The sequence below is a fragment of the Hyla sarda genome, chromosome 6, assembly GCF_029499605.1.
Source record: "Hyla sarda isolate aHylSar1 chromosome 6, aHylSar1.hap1, whole genome shotgun sequence".
Classification (NCBI taxonomy): Eukaryota; Metazoa; Chordata; class Amphibia; order Anura; family Hylidae; genus Hyla; species Hyla sarda.
In genome coordinates, this window is record NC_079194.1 from 166,565,686 (window position 1) to 166,589,620 (window position 23,935).

The 23,935-nt window shown below is 41.9% G+C and overlaps 1 protein-coding gene across 4 annotated transcripts in view; it reads right to left on the minus strand.

Moving 5' to 3' along the window:
- MYLK3 (myosin light chain kinase 3) overlaps positions 1 to 23,935 on the minus strand; it is a 107,281-nt gene that overhangs the window by 42,725 nt on the left and 40,621 nt on the right. For 3 of the 4 annotated variants that reach the window (XM_056525713.1, XM_056525714.1, XM_056525712.1), the window contains 2 exons: positions 5,380 to 5,470; positions 4,861 to 5,224 (listed from right to left, as the gene is read on the minus strand). In XM_056525713.1, coding sequence (XP_056381688.1) covers positions 4,861 to 5,224; positions 5,380 to 5,470 — 455 coding nt within the window. Of the gene's footprint in view, positions 1 to 4,860; positions 5,225 to 5,379; positions 5,471 to 18,867; positions 19,393 to 23,935 lie in introns of those variants that run through there. The other variant, XM_056525711.1, reaches the window with a different exon arrangement.

A 23,935-nucleotide genomic window follows, 5' to 3' on the forward strand; every position in this document is an offset into this window, starting at 1 on the left:
CCTGCTTGTTCTTGGGGCATTTTCCCTTCAGTTTTGTCTTCAGAAAAGTGAAATGCACGCTCAATCGGATTCAGGTCAGGTGATTGACTTGGCCATTGCATAACATTCCACTTATTTCCCTTAAAAAACACTTTGGTTGCTTTTGCAGTATGCTTTGGGTCATTGTCCATCTGCACTGTGAAGCACCGTCCAATGATTTCAGAAGCTGAATATGAGCAGATAATTTTACCTGAAACACTTCAGAATTCATCCTGCTGCTTTTGTCAGCAGTCACATCATCAATAAATACAAGAGAAGCAGTTCCATTGGTAGCCATAGATGCCCACTATGCCATGACACTACCACCACCATGCTTCACTGATGAGATGGTATGCTTATGATCATGTTCCTTTCCTTCTCCATACTCTTCTCTTCCCATCACTCTGGTACAAGTTGATCTTGGTCTCATCTGTCCATAGGATGTTGTTCCAGAACTGTGAATGCTTTTTAAATGTTGTTTGGCAAACTCTAATCTGTCCTAACTGTTTTTGAGGCTCACCAATGGTTTACATCTTATGGTGAACCCTCTGTATTCACTTTGGTCAAATCTTCTCTTGATTGTTGACTTTAACGCACATACACCTACCTTCTGGAGAGTGTTCTTGATCTGGCCAACTGTTGTGAAGAGGGTTTCTTCACCAGGGAAAATTTCTTCGGTCATCCACCACAGTTTTTTCCTTGGTCTTTTGGTGTTGCTGAGCTCACTGGTGCGTTCCTTCTTTTTAAGAATGTTCCAAACAGTTGTTTTGGCCATGCCTAATGTTTTGGCTGTCTCTCTGATGGGTTTGTTTTGTTTTTTCAGCCTAATGATGACTTGAAAGCTCTTTGGAGCTCATCTTGAGAGTTGATAGCAACAAATTCCAAATACAAATACCACACTTGAAATGAACTCTGGACCTTTTATCATCTCATTGTAATTGGGATAATGAGGGAATAACACACACCATGCCATGCAACAGCTGAGAAGCCAATTGTCCCATTACTTTTGGCCCCTTAACAAGTGGGGGCACATATGCAAACTGTTGTAATTCCTACACTGTTCACCTGATTTGGATGTAAATACCCTCAAATTAAAGCTGCCAGTCTGAAGTTAACCTCTTAAGGATGCAGGGCGTACCTGTACGCCCTGCGCCTGGTCCCAGTGTTTAAAACGGGGTCACACCATGACCCCTCATTACACTGGGTCGGTCCCGGCTGCTATTGATAGCCAGGACCCTGGGCTAATAGCATGCGGCACAGATCGTTGTGCCGCGTGCTATTAACCCTTCAGACCAACTTTGATCGCCGCGTCGAAATTGAAAGTAAAAGCTTCTCGGCAGCTCAGTTGGGCTAATCGGGACTATCGCGATAAAATCGCGATGCTCCGATCAGCTAGGACGCGAGCAGAGGGCCCCCTTTCCTTGCTCCGTCACGTCCGATCGGCGCTTGATTGCTCCAAGCTACAGACTTGAGCAATCAACCCCCTATTACGCTGATCTATGCAAAGCTATGGCTTTGCAGGGATCAGGGTAAAAGATCAGTGTGTGCAGTGTTATAGCCCCCTATGGGAGCTATAACACTGCAAAAAAAAAGTGGAAAAAAAAAAAGTTAATTAGGGAAGATTACCCCTTCCCTAATAAAAGTTTGAATCACCCCCCTTTTCCCATAAAAAAATAAACTGTGTAAATAAAAATAAACATATGTGGTATTGCCGCGTCAGTAAATGTCCGAACTATAAAAATATATCGTTAGTTAATCTGCACGGTCAATGGCATACGCGCAAAATAATTCCAACGTCCAAAATAACGTATTTATATCATAAAAAATTTTATAAAAAGCGATCAAAAAGTCTGATCAATGCAGAAATGGTACCGCTAAAAAAAAAATTTAACCGTATGGATGTACAGAATAATGATAAGGTGTCATTTTTACCAAAAAATGCACTGCGTAGAAATGGAACCCCCCAAAATTACAAAATTAATTTTTTTCTTCAATTTTGTCGCACAATTAATTTTTTTCCGTTTTCCCATTGATTCTTTTGGTAAAATAACTAATGTCACTGCAAAGTAGAATTAGTGGCACAAAAAATAAGCTATAATATGGAATTTTATGTGCAAAATTTAAAGCGTTATGATTTTTAGAAGGTGATGAGGAGAAAATGAAAATGCAAAAACGGAAAAATGCTGAGTCCTTAAGGGGTTAAAGCACATCTTGTTTGCTTAATTTCAAATCCATTGTGGTGGTGTATAGAGCCAAAAAATTTTGAATTGTGTCGATGTCCCAATATTTATGGACCTGACTTTATGGATACAAATCCCATGTGACAGTAACCATTCTTGACAAGATGGTGCAAAGACATCCATTATCATTTTGTTATTTGTTTGAAAATTGTATATAAAAATTAGACTTTATGATCTTAGATCTTACTGTATGTCTAATAATGAATTCCTCTTTTCCCTCCACATAAGGATGACTTTAAAGGGGTATTCCAGGAAAAAAAACTTTTTTATATATATCAACTGGCTCCAGAAAGTTAAACAGATTTGTAAATTACCGTATTTATCGGGGTATACCACACACCGGCCTATAACACGCACCCTCATTTTACCAAGGATATTTGGGTAAAAAAAGTTTTTTACCCAAATATCCATGGTAAAATGAGGGTGCGTGTGTGCGCGTGTATACCCCGATACACCCCCAGGAAAGGCAGGGGGAGAGAGCCAGTCGCTGCCCGCTTCTCTCCCCCTGCCTTTCCTGGGGTCTAGAGCCCTGCTGCCGGCCCTTCTCTCCCCCTGGCTATCGGCGCCGCTGCCCGTTCTGTCCCCCTGACTATCGGTACCGGCACCCCATTGCCGGCGCTGATAGCCAGGGGGAGAGAAGCGGCGCCGACAGCCAGGGGGAGAGAAGGGGCAGCGGCACCCATTGCCGGCGCCGCTGCCCCGTTGCCTCCCCCCATCCCCGGTGGCATAATTACCTGGGTCGGGTCCGCGCTGCTGCAGGCCTCCGGCGCGCGTCCCCTGCGTCGTTGCTATGCACGGCGCGGCGCACTGACGTCATGCGCCGCGCCGTGCAGCGCATAGCAACGACGCCGGGGACGCACGCCGGAGGCCTGCAGCAGCGCGGACCCGACCCAGGTAATTATGCCACCGGGGATGGGGGGAGGCAACGGGGCAGCGGCGCCGGCAATGGGTGCTGCTGCCCCTTCTCTCCCCCTGGCTGTCGGCGCCGCTTCTCTCCCCCTGGCTATCGGCGCCGGCAATGGGGCGCCGGCACCGATAGTCAGGGGGACAGAACGGGCAGCGGCGCCGATAGCCAGGGGGAGAGAAGGGCCGGCAGCAGGGCTCTAGACCCCAGGAAAGGCAGGGGGAGAGAAGCGGGCAGCGACGGCCTCTCTCCCCCTGCCTTTCCTGGGGGTGTATCGGCGTATAACACGCACATAGACTTTAGGCTAAAAATTTTAGCCTAAAAAGTGCGTGTTATACGCCGATAAATACGGTACTTCTATTAAAAAATCTTAATCCTTTCTGTACTTATGACCTTCTGAAGTTAAGGTTGTTATTTTCTGTCTAAGTCCTCTCTGATTACACGTGTCTCGGGAAACGCCCAGTTTAGAAGAGGTTTGCTATGGGGATTTGCTTCTAAACTGGGTGTTTCCCAAGACAGGTGTCATCAGAGAGGATTTAGACAGAAAAGAACAACCTTAACTTCAGAAGGTCATAAGTACTGAAAGAATTAAGATTTTTTAATAGAAGTAATTTACAAATCTGTTTAACTTTCTGGAGCCAGTTGATATATATATATAAGTTTTTTCCTGGATAACCCCTTTAAGACATGAAAGATTCCGTTTCTGAAAATATATCCCTATAGATGGGTTCACAGGTAGTACTTTTGTTGGAGTTTGCAGAAGCAGTTTTAAACACAGAGACATATGCAAATATTTCCACTGCAGTTTTTCCATCTAGGTTTGCTTAAAATACAGAGCAAAATTAGCTCCAAAATGGCGACCAACTGTGTGTGAACCCAGCCTAAGAGTGTGTGACCTGTAGTTTAGCAGTAGGTTCATAGCCATAATTGGCCGTCGACTTGATTCTTAAAGGGGTACACCAGTGGAAAAACATTTTTTTTAAATCAACTGGTGACAAAAAGTTAAACAGACTTGTAAATTACTTCTATTAAAAAATCTTACACTTTCCAGTACTTATCATCTGCTGTATACTACAGAGGAAGTTATTTTCTTTTTGAATTTCTTTTCTGTCTGACCACAGTGCTCTCTGCTGACACCTCTGTCTGTCTCCGGAACTGTCCATGGACAGAGGTGTCAGCAGAAAACACTGTGGTCAGACAGAAAAGAAATTCCAAAAGAAAAGAACTTCTGTAGCGTACAGAAGCTGATAAGTACTGGAAGGATTAAGATTTTTTAATAGTAATTTTTTAAAAGTAATTTACAAATCTGACGAAGTGCGGAAGCACGATACGGCTGTGACCAGTCAGCCAGATTCCCCGGCGTCCTTGTCTCCCTGCACCTGTATGTTTTACTGCACGCCTAAGAAATAAAGAAGTTGTCGCTAGCTGTCTGTGGTGAGTGCCGCTGATTTTTTATGCTCTCTCAAATGTTTGATTTACAAATCTGTTTAACTTTTTGGCACCAGTTGATTTAATAAAAAAAAATTCCACCAGTTGATTTAATAAAAACAAATTCCACCGGAGTACCCCTTTAACTATTGGGTCATGTTAGGTCATTTCAATAAAAAGAGACTTCACAACATATAACAGTTATCTAACCATAGCTATAATCCTCAGAGTACTTCACCATGAAACCCAATGAACGTATCATTCCTTTACCTTGGAAGATGAACATCTATACAAGGTGGAGAAACCATGGGGGCTGATTTCCTGTTGAGGTTGCCTTTACATCCCCCAGGTTCTTCTGGTATTTTATGTTCTTCAGGCCGGGTGCACTGGTCTGTGGTGCTGTGAGAACAATGACAGTGAGGGACATTTGGGTCAACATGAATACTTCTCTCTTCGGTTTTTTTGCATGCTACTTTCTGAGCACATGGCTCCTGGGGAGGAGCTGTTTCTGGGTGCTGCACTGTATCTACAGGAGGTTGTTCACCTGTGCTCTCAACTTTGTTCTGAGAGCCGCTACACTGAGGTGCTTTTACAGTGGTCTTTTTGTCTTCTGCTGTATTGCTTCTATGGGCACCTGGTAAAAAAGACAAAAGGGCACTATGAGTTATTGAATAGACACAGTGATATAAACTACAGGAATTCTACAACATCTGATCAGTCAGTAAAGCATCCATGGTGGGTGGCATCGGGAGGCCAGATTTAGTGCTGATCATACACATACTGCATTACCTGTTGCAGCCTGCAATATCTCAGCCTGAGAGTCTCTGCTGGAGGCCACATGTTTTGGTCTTGTCTCTTTTTCTTCAGATTTTTCTTTAGCCTTAAAAAAGGAAATACATGTTTAAATAATAAATAATAGAAACTAATTTATACCTGATTAAAGTCCACTTTTTACATTTCAAATATATTTAAATTTAGTATAAATAAAGCCTCAAGAATTTTACTTAATGTAGGTACCGAATTGCAACCTGTTTCTCTACCTGCCCTTTTTTTTTTTTAACATAAGATTTTTTAATATAAGGGTATGTGAGAAAAGATCCTTGGCACTCACCTGCAGTAAAGACACATCAGCAGGAGCTGAATGAAGCAATGACTATTAATGGCCATGGAACTGTTTTGCGGTCTTCCGATTCTTCTGGGGCATCCTCAAATAGATTTTTTTCTAAGATACTTATAGTGGTCAAAGCTCAGATTTCTGATTTTAATTGGCTTCCCTTACATTGCTGAGTGATGGAAGTGAAGTACATTATCTCATATACCTTAGTACTGTACATCCCTCACATTTTTGTAAATATTTTATTTTATCTTTATGTGACAACACTGCTACCATGTAAAGTAGTGAGTGCACAGCCTGTACAACAGTGTTTAATGTGTACCCTCAAAATAACTCAAAACACAGCCATAAATGTCCAAACCTTAGCAACAAAAATGAGCACTGTTCCTAAATGCTGGAGCAGGGTGCTTGTGACATCATAGCCCCGCCCCCTCAATGGAAGTCTATGGGAGGGGGCGTGTAACCCCTCCAATAACCACGCCCCCTCCCATAGACTTGCATCGAGGGGGCGGGGATATGACGTCACAAGCTCCCGATGCCGGCTCCAGCGTTCGGAACAGTTTTTTCCAAACACTGACCAGCGAAGTACCCCTTTAACTCTCTAGCCTGTCAGTGCTCAGATCATATGCTACATGGCAAACAGTTTGAAGAAGATAAGCAGATTAAGGACATGAATTACTGGAACCATGTCTTGTTGTCCAATAAGACCAGGATAAACTTATTTGGTTCAGATGGTGTCAAGCAAGTGTGGCGAAAACCAGGTAAGGAGTACAAAGACAAGTGTGTCTTGCTTATAGTCACACATGGTGGTGGGAGTGTCATAGTCTGGGCCTGTATGAGTGCTGTTGGCACTAGGGAGTTACAGTTCATTAAGGGAACCATTAACGCCAAAATGTAATGTGACAATCTGAAGCAGAGCATGATCCCCCTTCTTCAGAGACTAGGCCGTGACGCAGTATTCCAATATGATAATGACCCCAAACACACCTCTAAAACCACCACTACCTTGCTAAAGAGATTGAGGGTAAAGGTGAAGGACTGGCCAAGCATGTCTCCAGACCAAAAAACTATTGAGCATCTGTGAGACATCCTCAAACAGAAGGTGGGGGAGCACAAGGTCTCTAGCATCCACCAGCTCTGTGATATCATCATAGAGGAGCGGAAGATTTTAATGGCAACCTGTGAAGGTCTGGTGAACTCCATGCACAAGAGTTTGAAAGGGGTTATCCAATATAAGATGACTTTAGTAATTAAGTGTCATACAGTAATGGATATGCTTACCAAGGATCTGCGCTTGTGTTTGTGATAAATGGCCGTGTTCTGTGTCCACCATCACACTGCTGGCTTGTTTTTGAGAACTGGAAACTTCCGGTTTCCATAGCCTCCCTCAATGCCCAGGATCTTCTACCCAGATTTATTACATTATGTGAGAGAAAAAAAATAGAGTGATTTTTCCACAGCAACCAATCACAGCTCAGCTTTCACTCTCCCAGAGCTAGTTAGCTGATCTGTGATTGGTTGCTGTGGAAAAATCACTCCATTTTTTCTTGATACAGTTTGATAAATCTGGGCCTTTTCGTTCTAGATGGAAGGTGACTTTTTTTTCTCCCACACATCAGTCACCCCCTCCATTGCCAAATTCCCTTTGGTTACACGACTTGCTAGACATCACCTGACACATAGGCTATGATCTGTGTGATGAAGAATGTGCTCCGGTAATGTCATCAGGGGGCTAACTTCACAAACAGATGAAGCAGCCAAGCCCACTTTCAGCGTACTGTTTTGGGCAACACAGCAAGATAAGAAAGGTCTGAGACAACCCTCATTTTGTAGGCTGCAGAAAATTTACTTCCAGGGAAAAGAAAGACAAAGAAATTTTATAGCAGCCACCAAACACGTGTAAGTGAAGTAAATTAGTAACTAGACTAACTTTGCTGCTCCTATCTCACATTCAAAGAACCAAAAATCCAAGAATACCCCTTAAGTCAGTGCTGGAAAATGCCGAACAAAATATTGATACTTTAGGCCCAGTTTGGACATTTCCACTTAGTGGTGTATTCACTTTTGTTGCCAAGGTTTAGATATTAATGGCTGTGTGTTGAGTTATTTTGAGGGGACAGTAAAATTAAACCCTGTTAGGGTGCGTTCACACGCTAATAACTAGCAGCGGGTTTCCCGCTGCAAGTTACACTACCATTCATTTGAATTGGTCCGGGGATACTCCGCAATAGTTTCAGAATTGCAGCTGTCTGCAGACCCATTCAAATGAATGGTAGTGCATCTTGTTATTAGCGTGTGAACCCTTATACAGGCTGTGCACTCACTACTTAACATTCTAGCAGAGTGTAATTTTCCGGTAATAGCAAAGAAAAAACTATAAGGTGTTCTTATATAGGAGCCTGGAAAACCCCTGTTTTATTCTTCCACCAAAGGGGTACTCCTGTGCTTAAAAACGTATCCTCTATCCACAGGATATGGGATAATTGTCTGATTGCGGGGGGTCCGGCCAACGCTCAGTGCATGGGGAGAGCCAGGGCGATGGGGAGGAGAATGCGGCAGGGCCCAGCTTTTGGACCCCCTGCGATCAGACACTTATTCCCTATCCTGTGGATACATTTTTAAAAACCAGAGTAACCCTTTATTGTTGTTGGTATAGAGGAAGTACAGGTTTTTATTTTTATATTGATTCGAACTGTCCTGATATACTGGTGTTCTGGAAGAGGGTATTTTCTCTCTATAATACAGTGGCATCAAATGTATATGGTGCTCCTGAAATTGGTTCATTATTAATATTAGTATTAATCCCCTGTCCTGGTTGTGTCCTGGTACTTAAAGGGGTATTCAAGGAATTTATTTTATTTGACTATGCTAAAGGGGCTGTGAATTTAGTGTAGTTCATAATATAGTGTCTGTACCTGTGTGTGACGGTTATCTCACAATTCTTATGTGATTTTCACCTCACTATTTATTTTTACCAGCATACAAAATGACTGTTGTCTCTGATTTTTCCCAGCTTGCAATGCAGCTGAGACCTGACTAACTAGTCAGCTGATGACAGGGAGCCTGTCTGCTTCAATGGGTGGAGGGATCAATCTGCAACTAATGCAACAGCTGGAGGCACCCTGATTGAAAACCACTGGTCTTTTGTTTAAATGGGTGGGGTGGCTGATGTGTGAGAGGGAGGAAAATGGCATTGTGGGATTTGTTGTCAAAAAAACATAAGTCAAACAGGAAATACAAGTTCACAATGAGCTAGACACAGTGTTATGGTAATCTCATGACCTAGCCATTTAGCCCCAAGACAAGTGCAGATCCTTCCTAAGCATGTCCATTACTGTCTGCCAGGTACGTACTAAAATCACCTTATGGTGGATAACCCCTTTAAGGACTTAGGGCGTACCTGTATGCCCTGAGTTCTTAAGCAGCTTTGAAGCGAGCGCAGGAGCTGCACTCGCTTAAAGGGTTACTGTGCTACACAGCGTCCAGAACATTGAGTTCCGAACGCTGTGTACGGGCATCCGTAATCACGCCTGCCCCCTCGTGACGTCACGCCCCCGGCCGGCCCCCTTCCCATAGACTTTCATTGAGGGGGCAGGCCATGATGTCACGAGGGGGTGGGCGTGAACACGGAAGCACACAGCGTTCGGAACTCAATGTTCTGGACACTGGGGAGCGGAGTAGCCCTTTAAAGGGTTACTCCCCTCCCCAGCGTTCAGGAACTCAATGTTCACATTTAGTTCCTGAATGCTGTGTGTGGGCTTCCGTGTTCACATCCGCCCCCTCGTGACATCACGGCCTGCCCCTCAATAAAAGTCTATGGGAAGGGGGCCGGCCTGGCGTTACGTCACGAGGGGGCAGGCGTGATTACGGATGCCCGCACACAGCGTTCGGAACTCAATGTTCTGGACGCTGTGTAGCAGAGTAACCCTTTAAGCGAGTGCAGCACCTGCACTCGCTTCAAAGCTGCTTAAGAACTCAGGGAATACAGGTACACCCTAAGTCCTTAAAGGGGTTATCCACCATAAGGTGATTTTAGTTCGTACCTGGCAGACAGTAATAAACATGCTTAGGATGGATCTGCGCTTGTCTTGGGGCTAAATGGCTAGGTCATGAGATTACCATAACACTGTGGCTAGCTTATTGTGAACTTGTATTTCCTGTTTGACTTATGTTTTTTTCACTACAAATCCCACAATGCCATTTTCCTCCCTCTCTCAAGTCCCATAGACTTGCATTGAGGGGGCGGGATGTGATGTCACATGACGGGGCGTGGCATCACGAGGGGTCGGGCGTGAACACGGAAGCCCGCACACAGCGTTCAGGAACTCAATGTTCCAGATGCTGGGGAATGGAGTAACCCTTTAAGAACAGTGAGTGTCCACTGCTATCAGTAGCTGGACACTCACTGTTAATGTCAGGCCACTTTACTAAAAAAAAAAAAAAGTTTACATATTTGTTTTAAAATATAATGTTTATGATCCCGTATGGTAAACTTAAAAAAAATATCAAACACCAAAAATACAGATTTTTAATCACATCATATATCAGAAACAAAACTATAAAGTCACATCAACGAAAAAAAACTACAGATCACGGCACAAAAAAGGAGTCCTCATATATCCCTGTATACGGAAAAATAAAAAAAAGTTATAGGGGTTAATTTTTACCACCAAAAAGTAGCAAAATTACAGTTTTCTTATAAATTTACACCCGCAAATAATATTTTTCTGGTTTCATGGAACATCTTATGGTAAAATGAAAGAGGTCATTACAAAGTACAATTGGACTCGCAAAAAACAAGCACTCAAAGATCTTTAGGTGAAAAAATAAAAGAAAGAGTTAGGAATTTTAAAAGGAGGAAAAAACAAAAACCCCAAAGTGCAAATTTTTGTTTTTACACTTTAGTTTTTCCTCCTCTCCTTCTAAAAATCATACCGCTTTCAATTTTGTACCTACAGACCCATATAGGGGCTTGTTTTTTGCGCCACAAATTTTACTTTGTAGTGACATCACTCATTTATTAACAAAATCTACAGCAAAAATAAATAAATATATATATACAGCAACAGAAGAATGCAGCAGCACACTGCCAGCACAAGGATATAGGTGAAACATGAAAATGCAGTGGGACGATCGCGGTGGGACGGTCCAAGCTATTTGACCGCCGGCGGAGACAAATTTGCGAGCTAAGTGCCTCAATATTTCATAGTTTCACATTTGCATCTATTACACCATAGCTGTATAGCTCTCCATGTTTTAACTGCATTTTCATGTTTCACCTATATCCTTGTGCTGGCAGTGTGCTGCTGCATTCTTCTGTTGCTGTATATCTAGCCTAGTAGCGTGCACCTGTAGGCCAGGTCCATATAATAGTTTGGTATCAACTAAAGTGCTGGCTGACTTATTCTTTGTCTGTATTACACATACGGGGGAGTGGCTACCTCCATGTTGGCCTTGCACCCCACCCACCTCTATCAGGTGTGTATATAAGGTGGCTTGGATGTTCCAGATCCTACCATGCTTACTGAACTGTTCACACAGAGGCATATACACAGTGTAGGGTCCGTCCCAGGAGGCTACCTTATCGCGGTGGGACGGTCCAAGCTATTTGACCGCCGGCGGAGACAAATTTGCGAGCTAAGTGCCTCACTATTTCATAGTTTCACATTTGCATCTATTACACCATAGCTGTATAGCTCTCCATGTTTTAACTGCATATTCATGTTTCACCTATATCCTTGTGCTGGCAGTGTGCTGCTGCATTCTTCTGTTGCTGTATATCTAGCCTTGTAGCGTGCACCTGTAGGCCAGGTCCATATAATAGTTTGGTATCAACTAAAGTGCTGGCTGACTTATTCTTTGTCTATATATATATATATATATATATATATATATATATAAATTTTTTTTTTTTTTTTTTTTTTTTTTTTTTGTTTGTGGAGTGAAATTGAAAAAAAAAAAAAAAACACCATTTTGTAGCTTTTGGGGGCTTCTGTTTCTACACTGTGCAATTTTCGTAAAAATAACACCTGATATTTATTCTGTAGGTCCATATAGTTAGAAGGATATCCAATTTATGTAGGTTTTATTTTATTTTACTACTTAAAAAAATCCTAACTACATGCACCAAAATTTGTATGTTTAAAATTGTAATCTTCTGACCCCTATAACGGTTTCATTCTTTTGCAAATGGGGCTATATGAGGGATTATTTTTTGCATAGTGGTCTGTCATTTTTATCAGGATTATTTTTGTTTTGATGAGACTTTTTAATCGCTTTTTATTAGCTCATGGTATATGAAGTGACCAAAATTGCACAATTTTGGTATTTTTTTTACGCCATAGACCATGCGGTTCAGCTAACTTTATATTTTAATAGTTTGGACATTTATGCACGTGGCGGTACCACATATGATTATTTATTTTTTATTACATTATTTTATTTAAAAAATGGGAAAAGGGGGGTGATTTAAACTTTTAATAGGGAAGGGGTTAATTCACTTGTATTAACTTTTATTTTTACTCTTTCTTTTTTTTTTTTTAGCCCCCATAGGGGGCTATAACATGCAATCTTCCGATTGCATATACTTATCAATGCTGTGCCATAGCATGGCATTGATCAGTGTTCTCGGCACTCTGCTGCTCTAGCCTCATTGCAGGCTAGGCACAGGAGACGACAGATCGGATGGAGCAGAGGCAGGTGAGGACCCTCCCGCCATTCACTCAGCTGATCGGGACCCGCAATGTCGCCGCAGATGTCCCAATCAGCTCCACTGAGCTACCTGCACCGTTAACTCCGCATTTTTGATCCCGTGATCCACTTTGATCGTGGTGTCTAAAGGGTTAATGCCGGGCATCGGCCTTATCATCAGTGCCCGGCATTAGCCGTGGGTCTTGGCTGCCCGTAGCAACCGGGACCCATTGGGTTTAACCCATTCTCCGCTCATGAGAATAGTTTAAACCCCATTAACGGGGCCAGGGTGTACAGGTACGCCCTTGTTCTTTAAGTCCCAGGATGCAAGGGCGCACCTGTACGCCCTTGGTCCTGGTGTGGTTAAAGGTGTACTTTGGTGGAAAACATTTATTTTATTTTATTTTTTTTAAATCAACTGGTGTCAGAAAGTGAAACAGATTTGTAAATTACGGTTCCAAAAGGAGAAGATGGGAACTGGCACTCCTGTGTAAGGCGGCTGTATATGATGTATGGCCCCTAGGAGTGGGTAGCAACACTATGTATGCACTGGTAGGTGGTGCAAGCCTAAGCAGCAAGTCCATGTACTCAGCACAAGGGAAGAAATGAAAACAGGCTGCACTCACCAGGTAAGTCTTCAGTGCTTTATTTTCAAGTACGAATCATGGGGGTGCACAATAGTGGGTGCTGTCAAGAGGGGAGCTATTTGTGCACCCCCATGATTCGTACTTGAAAATAAAGCACTGAAGACTTACCTGGTGAGTGCAGCCTGTTTTCATTTCTTCCCTTGTGTTGAGATTTGTAAATTACTTCTATTTAAAAATCTTAATCCTTCCAGTACTTATCAGCTGTTGTATATTGCAGAGAAAGTTATTTTCTTTTTTAATTTACTTTCTGTCTGACCACAGTGCTCTCTGTTGACACCTCTGTCCATGTCAGGAACTGTCCAGAGCAGGAGAGGTTTGCTATGGGGATTTGTTCCTGCTCTGGACAGTTCCTGACATGGACAGAGGTGTCAGCAGAGAGCAATGTGAACAGACAGAAAATAAATTCAAAAAGAAAAGAACTTCCTGTGTTGAGGCCAAAATGGGCTTTGTCCTTAAGGGGTTAATGTTCTTTAAGACAGCACTTTACAATTCTGTGGGTACATACTGTATACAGATAATATTCAGACATTACAAAATTACAAACTAATTATTCAAACAAGAGGAGCGAGGGCCCTGCTCATGAGAGCTTACGGAAAGGTACTTAATTGATACAACTGTCAATATTTTTTATAAATAGGGTACATCACATAAAAGTTAGAGCCAGTCCCCAGCCAATTTCTGTATACATAAAGTTGGCTCGCTATTGCTATACATTGTAAGTCATGAAAAGACACTGTCGCCCAAACTAACCTTTCCCCTCCTCACTCTGTGCATAAAGTCTTCAATAATCCCAGGTCTTTGGTAAATGCTAATTTGTATATCCACTTGACACAATAGTAAAATAGAATGGAGTAAACTTCTTAATTAAAAAAAACTATGATCAACTTCAATTCTATTTCTCACAATCTCTTTACTTCAGTAAACAGAACCATTCCATTTTCCACGTCTCATGATATATCTACAAAGATGTGCGGTTCATTACAAGATATCGGTGATCTCTCCTATAATGAACCTACAAAGGTCAGTTCAACATGATCAGGACAGGCTGACAGCCTTTTGACTTTATATGAATGCATGTATGGATCAGTGACTGCAAGTAGAGATATTAAAAATGGTGAGGAATTGAAACACATTTATAAATGTATGTGCCATTTTCCTATCACACAGTGGCCAGAAAGTGTTAGCTAATAACTATTGGAAGGATTATGATTTTTTAACAGAAGTAATTTACAAATCTGTTTAACTTTCCGGAGCCAGTTGATATATATAAAAAAAGTTTTGGCCTGGAATACCCCTTTAACATTTACAAGACCACCCAGGCAGCAGGTGCAAAAAAAAATCAACACTCAAAAGTATTGTGGAAAAGCACAGCACACCAAGGCACTTAATGACATTTAAATGTATGCTTGCTGGTAGATGTCATCCAAGCATCATCACATGGAGCAAGAACACATTCTCCAGAAGTTTGGCTTCCATGTTATACAGTGTCCAGGTACTTGAGTCCCAGCTATGGAAATATAGAGTTGTCATGTGGCAGAGGAATTCCTGTTTTAAGTGTCTAAATCTCTGTGTGTGAGGTATTGTTAGTTCACTTGCATATCTGTTTCTGTGTGTTATGCTGCCATTAGCGCATACACTGAGGTATCGTAGATATGTAATCTTAATACAACATAGTCACCACCACTGCACTTCACTTACAACTCGAGTGTGGGGGACACCTATGATCCATAGGCTTTACGGACCCAAATCACACTTGTATGTTCAACACCATGATCATTTAAGTGCATACAAGTATTGTAGATATGTAAGCGTTAAAAAATTGCATATTTTGTATGAGATGAATGAATCATTGATCACATGATTAGCTCCCCAGACAGCTGCTATGTAGAAGCTTCTGTAAAGGCTTGGGGGAGGTGTTCCTTGTATAACTCCTTCTCCCCAGAGGGCTAAGTCCCCCAAAAAAGTTCAGTCTGAGCAAGATATTTCTTCATGCTCTGCTCCTTCTAGGCAGACTAGTCAGTCACAGAAAAGTACCTGCACCTAGTTGTAATGTTTCTCCTAGGTTCAGTTCAGGCCTTTTTCTGAGCCCTGCTAAAGTCAACGCCTACTTCAAGCAAGTCACGATTCTGTTCTGCAACACAGTAAGCCAACTTGTGTAGGCCCCTCACAGTAAAGAGAAACTAAGAGGACTGAATCCTGTCTGCAACTGCATTCTCACCAGTTTTCCCACTAAACAAGCATACCATAGACTTTCCAGTCAGTATATCTGCTAATAAAACAGGAGGGAGAGCAACTCTTAAAACCCTTAACTTACAAGTTTGTGCTAAAGAGACTGTATTTTGTTTGGATCTACATAGAACATTAAGTTTTCCATTGGTTGCAAGTTATACTAGTGTCTGGATTCCTTCTTCTTGCACCTAAAACTAGAGGACTGCAACGGGAGCCCACAGGTCCCTATATAAAACTTTAGTATTCGGTCACAGAACATACGGCGGGTCCTGCAAAATCCTGTGCAGTCGTTTAAACCTCAGAAATGCCACAGGGGTCTTAAGAAAGTAATGCAATGGCACAGGGAGTAATAAAATGGAATGGGGGGGGGTAAGGGAATTGCACAGAGGACCATCTCTAAAAGCTGTAACAAAATGTTTGTAGTAGCAGGCCGGATTAGACACACATATTATGGGAGTGGAACACACGGGAGCGAACGGTGATGCAGCAGGAGCGTGATTAAAGGGGCACTCCGGTGAAAAACTTTTTTAAAATCAACTGGTGCCTGAAAGTTAAACAGATTTGTAAATTACTTTTATTAAAAAATCTTAATCCTTCCTGTACTTATTAGCTGCCGAATACTACAGTGGAAATTATTTTCCGTTTGAAACACAGAGCTGTCTGCTGACATCATGAGCACAGTGCTCTCTGCTGACATCTCTGTCCATTTTAGGAACTGTCCAGAGTAAAAGGAAATCCCCATAGCAAACATATGCTGTTCTGGACAGTTCATAAAATGGACAGAGATGTCAGCAGAGAGCACTGTGCTCGTGATGTCAGCAGACAGCTCTGTGTTTCAAAAAGAAAAGAATTTCCGCTGTAGTATTCAGCAGCTAATAAGTACAGGAAAGATTAAGATTTTTTAATAGAAGTAATTTACAAATCTGTTTAACTTTCTGGCGCCAGTTGATTAAATAAAAATAAAAAAAAGTTTTTCACTGGAGTACCCCTTTAAGAAAACAGTCCTGCGCAGAGCTCTACCCGACACTATGGGTATTACCCATTTAACAACAGGATTTTTGGGCTCACAGGGGTTCATAAGGTAAACAAGAACCACCTGCCATGTGACATCATTATCTTTTGCTACCAATTAGCAACTACAATTCCCAGCTAGCCTGCGGTACATCACCTTTCCTCGAGTACTACACTTCACTTATCTTGACAAATGAGAATACTGCAAAGCCTCTGTGTAGAGAATGAAGAACATTGGAAACACTTTATATGACATGTGTCCTTAAAAGGCAGCATTTAAAGCTTATTTCACTACTGTGATGGAGAGTGTAAGAGCTGCTTCATTTTAGACAAGGTATTAAAGGGGTATTCCAGGAATTTTTTTTTATTTGACTATGCTACAGGGGCTGTACAGTTAGTGTAGTTCATAATACAGTGTCTGTACCTGTGTGTGATGGTTTTCTCACAATTTTTATGTGATTTCCCCCCCCCCAATATTTATTTTTAACAGCATACAAAATGACTGTTGTCTCAGATTTTTCCCAGGTTGCAATGCGGCCGAGACCTGACTCACTAGTCAGCTGATGACAGGGAGCCCGTCTGCTTCTATGTGTGAAGTAATCGCTTGGTGGGAGAAAGATCCATCTGCAACTAATGCAACAGCTGTTGGCACCCTGATTGAAAACCACAGGTCTTTTGAATGGATGCAGCTCATTTATGTTTCAGTGGGTGGGGCGGCTGATGTGTGGGAGGGAGGAAAATGGAATTATGGGATTTGTAGGCAAAAAAAAAAAAATTCAAACAGGAAATACCAGTTCACAAAAAGCTAGCCACAGTGTTATGGTAATCTCACAACATAGCCATTTTGCCACAAGACAAGCGCAGATCCTTTCTAAGCATGTCCTTTACTGCCTGACAGGTACGTACTAAATGTGAAAAAGACAAAAAACAACAAGGTGCGCTCCTAGTGTGGACGGTATATCAGAGTGGCTTCAATGTGCACAAAAATTGAAGGCTTACCAAATCGTGTTGTGCTAAGAGCACAACACCTCAGCAGGCATATAGACGCGCAGGAAGAAATGGAGGTATGCAGCCACGGTTTCCTTTCCAGGTTCCTCTCGGTCGCTGGATGGGCAATGAAAAGTGGTGGATAAAATCCAGGAAAACAGGAATTACCATACGGCGCTTTTACTCCTTGGACAGATGCAGGCAACAGTCCATATGGCAGGTTAATTCTTTATTGTGCAACTTCAAGTTTCGAGCCCTTAGCTCGAAACTTGAAGTTGCACAATAAAGAATTAACCTGCCATATGGACTGTTGCCTGCATCTGTCCAAGGAGTAAAAGCGCCGTATGGTAATTCCTGCTTTCCTGGATTTTATCCACCACTTTTCAGGTACGTACTAAAATCACCTTATGGTGGATAACCCCTTTAAAGGAGAACTATTATGCAGAAAAACTTAGACCCTATACAAAGAGCTGGGACCCCGACTCTTCCCATGTCTTTGGAAACCCAGCATGTTTTAGATTAAAATTATTACTGAACCTTATTGTAAAGTAATTATATATTTTTTGATACAATAATTTATTTTGAATTCATCCCACACTGACTTGTGCACATTCTTTCAAGCATATAAAGTCAAGTGAAGTGTTAATAAATCTCACCTGGAGACCATTAGAGAAAATGCTCCATTGTGGAGGCTAAAACTGACCATTTAATAACTACTAGACAAATATATATTTATGTTGCCTTATGTATGATTATTCTGTATCATATTTCCCACTTGTCCTTCCTGTGGAGCTTGTTGAAATCAAACTCATTCAACTCGAGAGGTCCCTCAACCTCCCCTTAATTACAGAAGAAAGGATAAGGGGCTCTGCCGGCTGAATATCTCATTATTAAGTCTTTATTTTATCATTTTACGAACACATCAGATCCGCAAGGCATGAAAAACATAGCCCTTAAATGAAGAGTCATTCACATGTGAAATTATAAATCTTAATCACTCAACTTCTTAGGAAATATGCCTAAAAGGACCATTAAACCTAAAAGTTCCCAGCTTAAAAGACAAGAGGCTAGTGTCTATTACATATATCGATCTTGATGTTCCTGGAGGTTCTCAAAAATGGAGAAATAAGACAATATGAATGTTTCATATCATGATTATGTATCAGTCGTCCCGTTGATGAACACTCTGCTGTCATCCTCTGTCTAAAATGGCTGATAACAGGGAACATTAGATTGTTGAGCAGGTAGAGAAACGATAGACTAGACTAAGGTCATCAGAACTCCTCTTCAGTCATATATTAACAGGACTTTAGTTCTAAGATATCTCCAAGAATCAACTCTTGACTATTTAAAATCAAGATTTGGTGGCCCTCTAAGAGGTTCCACCCTACTGTTAAAAGATATGGAAACTTAAAGTTTAGTGACCTTGCCTTCATAGATTTTTGTTGGTCCTCTTAAGAGGTCAGAAAAATTACACCCTTTCCTTTATAGATATTTAAGACATAAGGTTTAGTTACCCCCTATTAGGGCCCCAGGATTCAACCATTTTCTTTATAGTTACTCAATGCTACAACATTATAAGAAAGTGTTATAACCAACCTCTTCATATGTCTCTTTCCTCCAAGGCACTGTACCCTTCAAAATGAAGTCCACAATTTTTGAGTTTTTCAATGTGTTTCCTACAAATTCCACCACCTTATCCATAGTGAAAACCAGTTTCTGGAGGCCGTCAAGCTTTTCTTGTTGGATGACAGAATCCATATGCAGCACATTAAATAAATGGAGTAACTCATTGAAGCCACCTTGCACCTTGAACTGCTCATTGCCTTCCCTGGTGTCACATTGTTCTTCTTTTCTTAGACAATGTCCTTGAGAAGCTGATAATCTATCAATTCCCCTTTCTAGCACATCCATGCCATGATAAACCATTTCCAGTTTTCCCATGACATCTTCCTGAAAGTTTAACAGTTTATCCATCTTCTCATTCAAAAGACTCAGCTTCCGGTCCATTGTATTAACTCCTCCTGGTGACTTAACTGGGGATTTTCCAGGGCCTGTAGAATGGTCAAATTTGCTCTCGTACATTTTGGCCAAGCAAGATGTTATTGAATCCTGCTTGCTCATTTTCTGTTATGTTGCAGACAAACACTGTTAATCTGGTTGTGCCCTGGTAATCCTTCTGCAAATTGTACATCTACAAAGAGGATTTAGGTTTATACGGACGTAACTTTAGACGACTGAATGGGCGTTAAATTCCCTGTGAGCAAACAGACTTAACCAGTGCTATCTGCCTTCTCATTGTGAGGCCTCTAAACAACTGTCTAAACTTGGCCACTGAGCTTTTTTTTTTTTTTCGGGGGTCCTTTGACGTCACGGGTACATTTTAAATTCTTTCCTGAGAGGGTGGTGATGGATAAGCATGTTAAGAATTGTCAGAGTTGCTGCTTGACAGAGGAAGAGGGAGGATGTGGGCACATCATAATCCAATCTATATCAAACTTTATTCCGAAAGGAACTCATGAACTATAATCTTAACAAGACCCTTAAGAACATTTTTGTATTTTATTTATTTAACAGTTATTATAAGAGCTCCAAAGCACATCCAAGGAATGACAAAGCTAAAAAGATATGGCTGCAACTTGTGTCTATAAATAGACAACAATGACAAGTATACACAGTTAACATATAGCCAGCTCTGGGAATGGAATCCAAAAAGAGGCCCGCTCTCCTCTTTTACAATAAGACAATTCATTTGTTACTGTTGTATCACACCTAGTCAAAGAGAATTAGGGCAAGATCAAGTTTACACTGAATTACAGGGACTTCCTAGAGGTTTCAAATTAAGGCAAATTGGCCTCATCCTAACAGTCCTTCAATGAAATGTAAGAACAGGTTGGATCTCAACCTGTTTCATTCTTTGTTTCCTCTTAGATAAGAGGTGCTTTTTTTGTAACTGGTAGCTGTACATATCCCTTCTTCTATAGATGTCACACAATCGTTCAATAGCCATCTTAAAAGGTAGAGATCCTCCAGATCCTGGGTATGTTCATGGGTCAATTTTAACATACACTCATTAACAAATTAAATAAGTCACCCAGATCCCAAAAAAAATGTATTGCTGCAAAACTTGCATTTATGGGCTGGTCTGATTAGACACTGGGCCTTGGCACAAGAGGGTGTAAGGTCTTCCCCTGCTGCCCTTTAACAAAGCTCTCAGAGGCTACATTGGGGTAGTGTATCTCTTGGCAAAAGATTGTTGACTGCTAGATATGTCTCTGCGTAAAGATATTTTACAAAGGTGACAGAGCAAAACCAGTGCATAGGAAAGGTAGAGCAGTTGTCCATAGCAACCAACCAGATTGCTTCTTTAATTTTAAAAAGGCTTCTGGAAAAAAAAAAAAGCAATCTGATATAACCTACGGCAACTGTTCAACTTTTCCTCTGCACAGGTTTTCATAAATCTCCCCCACTAAGAGCAGGCAGATCATTGGACTGAGAGAAGTAGGGGGGTTGTTTCACCTAATTGCCTACCATCTAGGCCTTTCTGACAAAAAAGGCATTAAAGGCATTCACATAACAGGCTCTGAACAGCCTGACAGACCCCCAGTAGAGAGGACAATTTGACCTGTGACAAGCAGTACAGTTTACATGTCTACCATCCAGACACAGGTGGAACTTTTATTACACTGCTCAAAAAAATAAAAGGAACACTAAGATAACACATCCTAGATCTGAATGAATGAATGAAAACTAATCGTATGAAATACTTTCGTCTTTACGTAGTTGAATGTGCTGGCAACAAAATCACACAAAAAATATCAATGGAAATCAAATTTATCAACCCATGGAGGTCTGGATATGGAATCACACTCAAAATCAAAGTGGAAAACCACACTACAGGCTGATCCAACTTTTATGTAATGTCCTTAAAACAAGTCAAAATGAGGCTCAGTAGTGTGTGTGGCCTCCACGTGCCCGTATGACCTCCCTACAATGCCTGGGCATGCTCCGGATGAGGTGGTGGATGGTCTCCTGAGGGATGTCCTCCCAGACCTGGACTAAAGCATCCACCAACTCCTGGACAGTCTGTGGTGCAACGTGGTGTTGGTGGATGGAGCGAGACATGATGTCCCAGATGTGCTCAATCGGATTCAGGTCTGGGGAAGAGGCGGGCCAGTCCATAGCATCAATGCCTTCCTCTTGCAGGAACTGCTGACACACTCCAGCCACATGAGGTCTAGCATTGTCTTGCATTAGGAGGAACCCAGGGCCAACCACAGCAGCATATGGTTTCACAAGAAATCTGAGCATCTCATCTCGGTACCTAATGGCAGTCAGGCTACCTCTGGCAAGCACATGGAGGGCTATGCAGCCATACCAAAGAAATTCCACCCCGCACATGCACCATTACTGACCCACCGCCAAACCAGTCATGCTGGAGGATGTTGCAGGCAGCAGAACGTTCTCCACAGTGTCTCCAGACTCTGTCACATCTGTCATGTGCTCCCCCCCCCCCCCCCCCGAGGATGTCAGGCCCTCATGGAGTCTGTTTCTGACCATTTGAGTGGACACATGCACATTTGTGGCCTGCTGGAGGTCATTTTGCAGGGCTCTGGCAATGCTCCTCCTGCTAGCGGTCCTGCTGCTGGGTTGTTGCCCTCCTACGGTCTCGTCCACATCTCCTGGTAGCGCCTCCATGCTCTAGACATTACGCTGACAGACACAGCAAACCTTTTTGCCACAGCTCGCATTGATGTGCCATCCTGGATGTGTGGGTTGTAGACTCCGTCTTCAAAATTAACCAAAACATCAGCCAGGAAGCATAGGAACTGAGAAGTGGTCTGCGGTCACCACCTGCAGAATCATTCCATTAATGGGGGTGTCTTGCTAATTGCCTATAATTTCCACCTGTTGTCTGTTCCATTTGCACAACAGCATGTGAAATTGATTGTCAAAAAGTGTTGCTTCCTGAGTGGACAGTGTGATTTCACAGAAGTGTGATTGACTTGGTGTTATATTGTGTTGTGTAAGTGTTCCCTATGTTTTTTGAGCAGTGTATAAACCCATCAATGCCCTGATCATTTTCAAGAATTTATCAGAAGGAAAATTGGTTTTACAGCACCCAATATTTCTCCTACCACTGACAATCAGCCACCTTTGCCTTGGTCTGCAGTAGTGTCATCAAGGAGAAGCCTGGACTACAACAGAGTGGAGCTCTATTGTCTTTAGCAATGAATCCAGGTTCTGTTTCGGATAAGACGATTGTCAGGTTAGAGCATGCAGTTCTTGTGACGAGGACTTTACTCCTGCCATTGCTGTAGAGCAACACACACTGCACTAACTACTAATGTGAGAATAAGCCAGCTCAGCGATATGTGTGTTGCCTCTCATGACAGGGCTGCCACATGGAAATTTTCAGCAGGATAATGCTCACCCACACACGGCAAGGTTTTCGCACAAATGCCTTTACCAGTTTACACTTCCTTGGCCTGCCTAGTCCCCAAATTTATCGCCAGTCAAGCATTTATGGCAAGCCAGCTTCTGCAGCCTACAAATGTGCAGGATCCGAACCTGTTCCGGAACCATACAGAACCTGTGTGCCTACATGCCGATTCCTATCTTATCTTGTATTTAGGCTAGAGATGACCCAACAGGGTACAAGAGCCTCCTCTCAGCTATACAGTTCTCCCTTATAAACATATATTTTCGCTCTTATATTGTATACACTTATATACTGAATATCATAATTACACTCACACACAAAGTTTCATTCAATTCCAACAACTCCTTCTTGCTGCATTTTTTTTTTGTCATTGACTGTACTTACCAGAAATTAGGGTGTTTCTTATTTAGCAACATTGGGCCAAATTACCAGAGTTCTGGTTTAATTAGAAATAGTTTGACATACTTTTTATGCCATTTGTCAGCTCATTTGAGGGATATGACTTAACAAGGATAGGGCATGACATAGGAGGTGGACTTACTGGCAGGCAGCTTTACATACTGAAAACTACTAGTCTAAACCTAGACTAAACTGTGTAAAAATACAGCAAATTTCTAAAAACAGCATGAGCCACTGGTGATTTATATGCCAGATTGGTTAGTGTAAATGTACACTAAGACAAATAGTTGCATAACTTATTGTTCCAGAACACCAGAATCAACCTGGTAAAGGTCTCTTGACAATAAGCCCCCTTCTCGGAGGGGAGGAGATTGGCTAATTTCACACTTGTGGAAAGTTTTTTGGCCTATACAGTAAATGTATTTAAAGATTCCCATTACCTGATGAAGGCTGATAGGGGTGATAGAGGGTTATTTTGTTCTATTTTAAGGTTGTGACACACGGTATAGGTATATTTAAAATGGGCCACTGACACAAAATGCCATCCATCATAGGTATACCAACTCTTACAATGTTAAATGGCCTTATGTGTGAAAGAGTCTGCAGTAAGTGTGTGATTTTTCAGTAATGATGCCACAGTGTCCACTCGGATGTCTAGCTAATGCAGGACCGCATAGGTCCTTCAAATATATGCACTGTAACTTGTTTTTAAAATTTTAATAAAGGTGTATAAGTTTCCAAGCTAAACAGCTCCTAAACATCTGGTACCCAATGCAGCACATTCACAGTAATTCAACACTAATCGGTACTGTATAAATGTGGACA